The sequence below is a fragment of the Gekko japonicus genome, unplaced genomic scaffold, assembly GCF_001447785.1.
Source record: "Gekko japonicus isolate JY-2015 unplaced genomic scaffold, Gekko_japonicus_V1.1 scaffold694, whole genome shotgun sequence".
NCBI classification, from domain to species: Eukaryota; Metazoa; Chordata; class Lepidosauria; order Squamata; family Gekkonidae; genus Gekko; species Gekko japonicus.
In genome coordinates this window covers 839,861-851,388 of record NW_015177028.1, presented here as the reverse complement: position 1 = coordinate 851,388, position 11,528 = coordinate 839,861, and the positions used below count along the sequence as shown (strand labels likewise).

The 11,528-nt window shown below is 45.6% G+C and overlaps 1 protein-coding gene across 1 annotated transcript; it reads left to right on the top strand.

The window, feature by feature from the left end:
* The first annotated feature begins 355 nt into the window (after positions 1 to 355).
* On the top strand, positions 356 to 8,060 carry SPON2 (spondin 2). The gene is made up of 6 exons (XM_015427863.1): positions 356 to 441; positions 1,080 to 1,341; positions 1,907 to 2,130; positions 2,576 to 2,767; positions 6,383 to 6,557; positions 7,601 to 8,060. The coding sequence occupies exons 2-6, from the start codon at positions 1,116 to 1,118 to the stop codon at positions 7,777 to 7,779; spliced, it is 996 nt and encodes a 331-aa protein (XP_015283349.1). The 5' UTR covers positions 356 to 441; positions 1,080 to 1,115; the 3' UTR covers positions 7,780 to 8,060.
* Positions 8,061 to 11,528: the final 3,468 nt, after the last annotated feature.

Here is an 11,528-nt window from a genome sequence, read left to right as displayed (position 1 = left end):
GGACAATAAAACTTACCAAAACTATGCTTCTCGTATAAAACATTGCATGAGGAAGGTTTTGTGTTGGACGTGGTTCCTTCTTAGCTTAGGGGCAAAAAAACAAGAACTGTACAGTCATCAGAAACCTGGAGCTGACTGCAATAAGGTCTCTTAATTAGGCTTTCTAAAGCCATGCTTTGTCTAGTCAGCATCACAGTTTTAATAGTTTCCTTTAATGCGACTGGCATACAAGTAATTCTCATGAACAGAGCAAAAAAAGTCAGACAAAGGCAAAATGCACTCGGCTCACTTGGAGATTCAAAAGGATGCGGTTGACCTTGGACCAAAGGGACCTTCGGCAGGAATAAATAGCAAGACTCCTCTTCTCCTCTCTTGCAGAACTGCTCAGCTGTGAGAAAAAGACAGGGCTCCTAGCTTATAACAGCCCCAGAGGAAACATCGGTGAGTAATTATGAAATCTTTTACTATATTACAGATGTGCTGTACACTGATTAGAATTGCATTTTTAAATTCACATTTATTAAAGCTCAAATGCACTGTAAAACAATGTTAAAGATTCCTGTTTGAAACAATAATCTAAAAGACTGCATTTCTATTATTTTGATGAAGTGCAATATTTCTTTAAATCTGACATTATGAAATATGACAGGTAAGTAATGAATTAAATTTGCAATGCACTAAATTGACTTTGAGTGTTATGCCATGAAATGTCTCTTGCAAACTAAAATCTAAAAGAAATTACGTCTGTAGGCAAAATAACACTATTTAATCTTGAAAAGCATAAACGTACCATTAGTGTCTTGCACTGAAATGTTTACTGACATAATTAGGCCAATATGCAATTCTGAAAAGACTGAAAACAGAGTAAGAAATGGATTTCAAAACACTCATAAGTAGAAGCATGTTTTCTTTTCTTTTAATCTGAAACATTTGATTGGAAATTCCAAGTTTAAATAATCCCACATGGAAATGTCTCTAAAACCTTATAATTACATTCCTAAAAATGGCAAGAGATGTTATCAGTGTACTATCTTGATGCTTTGGATTGCTAAATTAAAATTCATTTTTGTAACATACAGAGGCTCATGTGACTCTTCACCACCACCGGTCGGGAAATGGAAAACTTGATGCTCCTCTCCGGCTCCTGCAAAGTTACCACAACTCTCCTTTTGACCATTCTGGGCTCTGCCAGATGCCTCCCTCTTGACGATGACGACTCCGTCTGCACCGCAGAAGAGCTGGCAAAGTACAGCATCGTCTTCACAGGGAAATGGAGCCAAGTGGCTTTCCCTAAGCAGTACCCGCTGTATAGGCCACCAGCACAGTGGTCACCACTTTTGGGTAAGCGGCTCTTATGCAGTTTAAAAGTAAGTTTAACTCTCTAAAAGCACTTTATTATTTTTATTTTTTATTATTTATTAAATTTGTTAATCACCCTATCCCAGCTTACACTAGGCTCTGGGTGATGTACAGGGGGGCACAATGCCATAGAACATATAAAACATTAAAATTCTACAGAGCAATTTAATAAAACCCAAATAAAGTCCATGATGATGGCGTCCTAGAAATTTCTTCCCCAACTCTGGAGTACCAGGCCAGTTTCTGGGCAGGGGGAGAGGGAACTCATAACAGCAGGGGAAGGCCTCTTTCCTGAACTCTTTGTAATCGAGTTGAATCCAAAGTGCTAGAACTCAAGAGACGTGCAGTATCGGTGCAACATTTAAAATCTATCTGTCTTCATTCGGTTTCTGTTCTCAGTTCACTGCAGCTGAAGTAAACAGGAGACTCCGCAGTTCTAAACAGAAACTCTCTCTCTTCAGCAAGAAAGGAGAGAAACACCATCTATTACATTTTTAAGTAAATTCAAGCCAGACTTTCAGCTATGGCAATGTCTTCCTTTGTCCAGGCGTGGTCCATAGTTCTGACTACAACATGTGGGGAAAGGATGAGTTCGCCAGCAATGGTATGCGTGACTTCGCTGAAAGAGGTGAAACATGGACGGTAATGAAGGAAATAGAAGCAGCTGGAGAAAAAATCCAAAGTGTTCATGGAATCTTCTCTGCTCCTGCCATTTCCTCTGGTACAGGTCAAACCTCTGCGGATTTCGAAGTGCATTCAAGACACCCCCTTGTAAGTAGGGAACTGCACATCGGTCTGCTGTGTATGAGTAAACAATGTATATTCTTTCTTTCTTTCTTTCTTTCTTTCTTTCTTTCTTTCTTTCTTTCTTTTTCTTTTTTTCTGTCCTACCCTTCCTTCCTGTAAACTCTGCTCTTCCCAAAGGGGCTCACAAGAGATTAAGAACGATTTAGCACAGAATGAACTAAGAGAATGAATAAAAGCAGCACTAGCAAAATGTAAAAGTCCACCGTATGGGGAAATAGTGGCTCATCAAAACCAGCCGTGTTTGAAGTATCTTACTTGGAGGCAGCCAGATTTAAAGTGGGTTATTCTCTCATCGGCTCACTGTTCACACTGGCTTGTTTACATCCAGATTTGTGATAACGATAATCAGACCAGGCACAGCCATGCTCGGTCAACTATTTGAAACAGGGTTTTGCTTAAAAATTCCTAGGTTTCTTTTGCAGTAAGAATTGTGCCCAGCCCGGACTGGTTCGTGGGCATTGACAGCTTAAACCTGTGTGAAAAAGATCACTGGACAGAGCAAATATCAGTGGAACTTTCCCCGTACGATGCCGGGACTGACAGTGGCTTCACATTTTCCTCCCCCAACTTCGCTACTATCCCACAGGAGCCTGTTACAGAGGTAAGTCCAACACTTCTTGTCCTCCTGCTTCATTCGTATGGCTCATTCTGTCAGGCAGTATCCTGATGTCAGGACCATTCTTACGATGGAGAATTTGGTTGGTGTCCGGCTCACGGTTCTCACCCCCAGCCTCCGCCTTCCTCTGGGGCATGAAGCTCGACAAAATGCTTCCCAGTTTGAAGGAGCTCTGTGATTTCTGAATGTGGACATCTCAACAATTGAGGTTTCTAAACTGGGACTCAACCGTGCAATCCTTCACAGAGTTATAGCCCTCTCTTAACCTCATCAGACCTCAGAAGCTAAGCAGGGTCAGCCTTGGTTAGTTCTTGGGAGGGAGACCACCGAGGAAGTCCAGGGTTCTTACACAGAGGAAGGCACCAGCAAACCAAACTCTGTTCGCTCTTGCCTTGAAAACCCTGCAGGGTCGCCAGAAGTTGGCTGCAACTTGATGGCACTTCTCACCACCGCTAAGTCCCTCAAATTCAGTGGGCTTAGAATTCTGTTTCGGACTGTCATGTAAATTGTAGATTGTCATCCAGGGAAGCAAAGTTTACTTTCCCGAAGTGCCTGTGTTCAGTTATGACAAACTAGAGTCTCAATCAAATGGAGAATCATTCAGTCTAAAGCTCTACACGCTAGACGTGGAAGGAGGTGGGAGAGAAACATGTGAGCATCATGAGTAAGTTGTGCTTGTGCATAACACCAACAGACATTTGCTGTGATAGCTGAATGCAGCCAAAATTATAGCCTCACAAAGCCAAAGAAACGCAAGCCAAGCAGCCGTTATGACAATGGATGTGGCCAGCTACAAATGAGGGCAAAGAGCTCACCAGTGTCTAGACACAGAGCAGGGAGTTATTCTGCCATTGTGATGACACGGGTCTTCAACAGATGTAAAAGGTGCAGAGCACTGAAACTGCTGGGGATTTTCAGACAGAGGAAATAAATCCGGAGAAAATGAAGTGCTGAATCAGATCTCTTTGGAAATTCACCAGAAAAGTTTGCTAGTGAACTGGTTAATGGGCAGATTAACCATTAAGCAGACTAAGCACATGTTTAGGACATCAGGGTCAAAGGGGGCACCACAAAGTTGGGGAAAGGGTGAAAAGAAAAAAAACTAATGAAGATTTGTAAAAAAAACTTTTTGATAAGGCTAGTGCACATTGATCATGGTGCACCCTAGGGTTATCTTCTATTTTTTGCTGGTGAGGTCGCAGTGTCATAGGCTATGACACAAAGATTGGGGGCACCAAGATAGGTCTGTGCTTAGGGCACCAGCGAGCCTTAATCCGCCCCTGCTGGTTAAACTTGACTTTGTCATGTTACGTTTTGAAAAAACGTCTCTCTAAGCAGCTTTAGTTCCTAACCCAATGCTGAGTTTGCTTTCTGTCCAAGGCCGATGCCGGAATCAGGAGTGAGATTGCTCTTGAACAGCCCTGTTGCTGAGGGCAGCCGTGTCGGTCTGCAGGCGAACAGCCAGGTCGGAGTCCAGGACAGCACCTGAGAGCCCCACAAGGGTTTGGGGGGGGGTCGGCTTTCGAGAGCCGGAGCTCCCGTCTGAGGGATCTTGGGAGGGCTGCCAGGGCTCGGGCCGTAGGGATTCATGAGCGGTCGGAATAAAGGGGTTAGGCTGGAAGAACTCTGCGTAGGATTGCACTGTAGATCTTGTAAAGCAAAAGCTCTTTGTCATGATTTTAAGCTGCGTTTCAAATGAATTTTAAAAACTGGTTGATGTTAGTATTGTTGAATTGCTATATGTGACCATTGATATTTGGGAACAGACATTAATAAATGTTGGAAATCAAAAAGGAGTTACTAATGCGGCTTATTTAATCTTTATATTTACGTTATTCCTATCCCGCCTTACTTGCTGAGGCTCTAGGCAGGTTACAGAGTAAAAGCAGCAAACTGATAATGGCACAACAAGGCATCCAGTGTATAATGGCTACAATACAGAACTAAAAGGCAACGTTGACTTTCACACACAGTGGGATTATGCGCTTTCAGAGCACGGTAGTGATCATTTGCAACTGGATTTTCCAGTGCAAGAAGAAAAATCCACTTGCAAATGGTTCACCAAAGTGTACTGACCATGGCCATTATTCAGCGTGTCTGGAAGCAACCTACACGTGACCAACAAGCTTTAGAATTGCTGTTCTGTAAGCATACATGCAGTGGAAGGGTGGGATTCATTCTGTTACTATTTGGCAACAACTCTGATTGGCAGGACAAATGAATAATGAATAATTGAGCTGCATGAAGTCACATTTTGAAGGCCTTTTAGGAGGTTCAGTTTTGGTTTCTAATGGGAGAATGTCTGTACATGACCTTTCCTCTAAGTGCAGCTGCTGTTTTGTGTGAATGGCGCAAGACAGATATTGGCCAGTTTGGTGTAGTGGTTAGGAGTGCGGACTCTAATCTGGGAGAACTGGGTTTGATTCCCCACTCCTCCACATGCAGCCAGCTGGGTGACCTTGGGTCAGTCACAAGTTCTCTCAGAGCTGTTCTCTCAAGGACAGTTCTGGAAAGAGCTCTCTCAGCCCCACCTACCTCACAGGGTGTCTTTTGTGGGGAGGGGGAGGGAAAGGAGATTGTGAGCCGCTTTGAGACTCTTTCAGGTAATGAAAGGCGGGGTATAAATCCAATCTCTTCTTCTTCTGCTAGTGCTGCCAGGGCACGCGTTGGGCACACATAGCTTCCTTCCACCTCTCTCATCTGTGGAGATACCACGGCTCTTCTCTGCTTTATAAGAAATGGCGACAGATTGCTTCAGTGTATACCGAGAGTACAGGGAGGGTATGCCTACAGAGTGTGTGTGTGTGTGTGTGTGTGTGTGCGTGTGAACAGGAGTTTTATCTCTGCTTACCCAAAGTGGGAAGAGAAGCTCTGCACCATCCAGTCCGTTCCTTGTCCTCCGCAGGGTTGCTGGGAATGAGGGAATGCATTCTTGGCCACCCATGTCAGTGCATTTCTAGGCACTGCTGTCTTCCTTTTCTCAGGGAGGGGAATGAATTGTGCCTTACAAAAGGAGATACTTTGTCGTCTCCCCAGGGGGAAATGGGGCAGGCAGCTGCATCAATATCTATTGAGCTGTTCAGAGACATTGTTTTCCCTCCATGCAAAACAGCTTCCAATTATTTCCTTTGTGTTGGTTTCCAGCCATTTCCCCGCCCCCCCATCTCCCTTCCCCTTTCTTATCATGCAAGCTCGGAGCCTTTGAGGGCCAGGGTCATTTTCACACACAGACCACCCTCCACACACACCCCAGCTGTCTGGGAGCTGGCTCTGCTTCTTTGGGCCCCACTCCCCCCACGTCAGCCGACCTGCCTCTCCCCTACTTCTTCTGTACCGGTGTCCTTGCATTTGTAGGTGACTATTAGTGCTAGCAAAGTACGGGTAGCAACATCATGTCAGTTGTGAGAAACTGAGTGGCATTTTGTGTTCTGAATCCATTTGCTGACAAAACTCCAGGGCTGGAGCACCAGAAGTCGTGAATTAACCATCACCACCAACATGTGCAGCAAGCCCTTCAACCAAATCCTCTATCAGTTACTGCCAGGCTGCTTGTAGGTATACGGCACCCAGTTAATATCCGTTGTGTGTTTTAATTTGCAGATCACTTGTTCTTCTCCAAGTCACCCAGCAAACTCTTTTTATTATCCCAAGCTTAAAAATTTACCACCTATTGCTCGAGTAACCATGATAAAACTTAAAAGAAGCAAACTGGGGTTTCCTATTCCTCAGCCCAATGTGACTGTGATAGATAATGAAATAGAGGACACAATCTCGGGTAAGTGCTTAATTGTTTTAATAAAACAAAATGTTTTGTTTCTGAGAGCGTAGAGGAGTGTGTGGTCGTAGAATGCGGGGCGGTCGGAGCAGAAATGGCTGCTCTGTCATGAATAGGGCTGGTCAGCCCCCAGGTCCGGGTGGGGTTTCTCCTGCTCCCGAGGGCTCTAATCTGCCCCCCCCGACAGCTGGTCGCCCCCCAAGCACTGCTCCCAGCCATGGCACCCCTCTCCCTCCCTACTAAAAGATTTTAAGGGCTTCAGCTGATCAGCAGGGAGCATGGCGGGAATGCCCCCCAAATCCACCCACGGGATTGATGGGGGAACCTGGCAACCCTAGTCATGAATGACCTTGGGCCAGTTTCTCACCCCTTCCCCTTCCTTGCACGGTAACTAACCTGCCTCAGAGGAAGTTAACATGGACACACGGGGAGCCAGCAGGCTGTAGTGGACAGCCAGCGTGGTGTCGTGGTGTCGTGTCTAAGAGCGGCGGACTCTAACCTGGAGAACCAGGCTCAATTCCCTCTCTTCCTCCAGGTGCAGTTCTCTCAGAACTCTCCCAGCCCCACTGACCTCACAAGGTGCCTGTTGTGGGGAAGGAAAGGGAAAGTGATTGAAAGCTGCTTTGAGACTCCTTAAGGCAGGGTATAAAACCCAGCTCTTCTTCTACACACACAGTTGTACATTAGGCTCTGTGGAAAAAATGTAACATAGATAAGAAAAGGTGCAAAACAAAAGCCTTGAAATATTTCGTATGAAAAACTGGAAAGCGAGTAGCTTTGAGTGACTGCCAGGATTACCTTGAGGGAAATCTTTTGGTGGTGGATCCATCCCACAAATGGTTAATAGGGTGTATGCATTAACCCAATGCATTAACCCTCTCCCCTAGGGCCAGGGTGTGTGCATTCACCCAAATCAATGAGGAGCAGCAGGGAGACGCAGAGCACAGGACAAAGCCAAAAACGAAGGCGGCGCTCTGTCCTCTGACGAGTCTTTTCCATCTGGCTTGGCCTCTTACATCAGGAACAATGCCTCTGTGTTGCAGAAACTCCCCTGGACTGCGAAACGTCGCTCTGGTCTTCGTGGGGCCTTTGTAGAGGCACATGCGGACATTTGGGGACGAAGAGCAGAACCCGTTACATACATCTGCATCCTGCCAATAATGGAACACCCTGTCCAAACTTGAACGAAGAAACAGATTGTGAGCCAGACAATTGTGTCTGATATGGCTCTTTGGAACATTATTTAGATAATTTAAATGTCAGACATCCTTACTTCATCTATTTTGTGCCTGTGAATATGCTTAAGAGTTTAAAATAGTTGCAATATTTTGTTCATGTTATTTGATACTGAATTATGTTTGGTATCTACAAGTAAAAGAATTTCTTACTGTGAACCCCTGCAGCACCCCCCAGTGGTAGAAAATTTGAGCAACTCTGTAGTTCATTTTTCATTCACGTACCTAGAACACGCAAGCACCCCACATCTTCAAGAATTCGCCTGAGTCCCTCTTAATTATTTTGCTATTATTTATTGAAATTTATGGTGTTTTCTTTGCAATTATAATTAACACAGAAGAATGTACTTATTCAGAAAAAAAGAGTACATTTGTAGTATGATGATCAACAAAATGATACAAATTATGCTCTTCAGGGTACTCACTGTACAGAACAAGAGTACAATGTCCACATATAAATTCACCAGGCCTGAAGCTCCCCCCGGCATGCTTAACATGTAAGGTTAAAACTCTGTTGGTCTCAAAGGTACCTGACTGGCCTCAAACTTTGTTCTGCTGCTTCAGACCAACGCAGCTACCCACCTGAATCTACCTGAATCTATGTGATCTTGAGTAATTGTTGGCAGGATAATATAGGAGGGTTAAGAAACCAGACTATTTCCATTGAACAGAGTATTCCTTAAGACAGTGGTGCTCATTCCACTGCTCATAGAGAGCCGCATTCACAATTATTTATTATTTAAAAGGGCCAGTTTGGTGTCGTGGTTAAGAGCGGTGGACTCTAATCTGGAGAACCGGGTTGGATTCCCCACTCCTCCACTTGAAGCCAGCTGGGTGACTTTGGGTCAATCACAGTTCTCTCAGCCACCAAAATAAACCTAGCTTGCCACAAAAAAGAGCTAGAATTTCAGGCTACCAGACAATCTTCAGATCTCCTGGCTATACTGCACCCACTGCCATACAGTAATTAAAGTCAGCTGGGCTCTGAGAAGGAGCAGGAGAGGGAGCTGCTGCAGGAGTGCAGCATGGCTGGTGAGGGAGCTGAGGCAGTGATGTGCAAAATCTGTGGTGTGTTCGTATTTTTACCTGCGGGTAACAGCGATTAAACTTGCAGCAAGTGTATGTTGGTAGCCCTACTGGAAGAGAAGATACAGGGACTTGAGGCACGCTTGTCCACACTCCAGTTTATAAGGGAAGACAAAACACATGAAACACTGAGCGGGCAACAGGAGGAGGAAGAGGGAAGGTATCTCAGCAAATGGAGGAACACCCAACACAGGAGGAGGGTGCATAGAAGAATGTAATGCACAGGAACAGGAAAATCAGGAGATATTCTGAGCCTCTGTTGCTAAGCAATCAGTTCCAGGATCTCCCCACAGATATTGATTCTGGACCACTGGAACAAGAGCTCCTCCCCCAGCCTCCATGAAGGAAATTTCTCAGGCCCCTGTGGATCAGAGGACTCGAGCTTCTGCTCCCCAATATAGGAGAAGGTGTGTGTTAGTAATTGGGGATTCCCTACTGAGAGGGGTAGAAGCTAAAGAGTGCCGACTGGACTTGTAATCTCATCTCGAGAGGTATGCTGTCTACAGGGTGCATGCATCCAGGATGTGATGGAAAGGGTAGGAAGACTCATCAAGCCCATGGACTCATCAAGCTCATCCATGTGAGAACAAATGATACTGCCTGGCACACCCCAAAATGTATTAAAAGAGACTGTGTGGCTCTGGGTAAAAAGGCGACGGAATTGGGAGTGCAGGTTGTATTCTCGTCAGTTCTTCCTGTTGAAGGCCATGGCTTAGGAAGGGAAAGAAGAATACTTCAGATAAGTGACTGCCTACATAGATGGTGTCATCAGGAAAAGTTTTGGACCATGGCTTGTTAGCCAAATTGCCTTTATTATTAACTAGTAATAAGGCCCGTTGCAGCAAGAAACGCAACGAGCTCTAGAAAGAGGGCCTGGGAGAGTGCTCTGGCCTGCAGCAGTCGCCCCCCCCCCCCAAGCAACATGACTCTGGCCACCATGACTCTGGCTATGTGGCTTTTCCATCCCCCCACCCCCATATTCCTGCCCGGCTTCCTTCCTGGCATCCCTGCACCTTCAGGCCATCTCTTCCTTTGTCGAGAGAGCGGCCATTATCAGGAATGAGCTGCAAGTAGTTCTCCATTGTCAGACAGGGCAGTAACTCTCAGACGTAATAAGTCCTTTAATTGGCTTTATTGTAGAAAGTCAGTAAAGTTGCAGACAAGTCAAAAGCTTTGACAGAACTGACAAATAGTTCAAAGTTGGAATCTACAGGACCTCTGGTCCAGCCCTCATACATACGTCAGCATTGCATAGTAAAGTAGCAGGTTAATACAGTTCAATTAACTCAATGGGAATGTTTATCAATTGATACTCTCCCGAGGCCATGAGAAATGAGAAAAACGAAACTCCCATAGCCTTCACGGGGGAGGCACAACTTCACAGGATTCCTAAGCGTGGCTATCAATGTTCACACAGGCTGGTCTCAATCCCTCCTTCTCAGGAATGTCAGAGGAGGATACTTGCTGACAGATTGAAACCTAGCTAGCAGGTGTTACATGAGATTGGAGACTACAGACAGGGAAGAAGGCATAAGCAAATATGATAACATTCAGCAAAGCAAAGCTATGTACATCAGAGACTCAGACATGCATGTATAGTGACCCAATGACCAGGCAAGGGTCCGATTCTGACACCCATGTTGTTCTCCTGTTCTCTGCCTCCTTCGTCTGCAGCCATCACTGTTTACCCAGAGAGGTGCCTGGGAAGGCGCCGCTGGGGGAGGGAGAAGAAGGAGGTGGCACTTTAAAAGAGCTCGAACCCAGCTGGGGCTGCCGCCCCGCAGCGGCTCCTAGTGGCCAGAGAGACAGTTCTTCGTCCGTCCTCCCTGGGACATGAATCGCATGGGAGAGGGAAAGTTTTCTGTTCACTCTTCCACGTTTTTTAATACGTCTATCACAGGCAGAACCACAGCCAGGAAAGCTTTCCTCCCTGTGCCGATTCTCGATGTCAGGCCATCTACGGAATTCCTGGCCATCATGTGAGCCTCTCAGAAGGCACTGGAACCTTCTTGAACATTGGCCATTTGGGGTTTCAGCCCCCCCCCCCGTTATTCTCTGTAGCCCTTTTGAAGCACACGAACTGTTATAATAGTTACTCACCCTCACAACAAAACTAAAAGGTAAGGGCTCAATTTATGGGGCACGCAAGGGATGGAGGGGACCATGGGAGAGGACCAAAATAAGGACCCCCCTTCCCACCCCGACACCGCATGTGAGCCAGAGGGAAGGAGGCCCCAGCCATCCTCAGCCCCGCAGAGAGTCCTGTCTGTCCCTTCCGTTGGCTCCAAGCACACTGAGCCTGAGATGCTGGCCGCCGCTTCTGTGGGATGGACTCTGCAACACAGGCAGCCAATGCAGCCAGTGCCTTCTGAGTGGCAGTTCAGGCAGCCAACTGATTTTGGCATGCATAGAACTTTGCCACTCAAAAATGGAATTATGTATAAGGAGAGATAACTGTGGGGAATTATGAATTATTAAATGAATTAATTATGAATTATTAAATTAATCGGCATTAATTATAGGACCATATCCCACGTTTACCAGAGTTTGAATTTCCAGTTCCCAGGAATAGACACTGAGGATAGATTACTAAAGCAATGATTTCTTTACTAAAGGATTCTCACACATACAAATACAAAATCAAGCATAC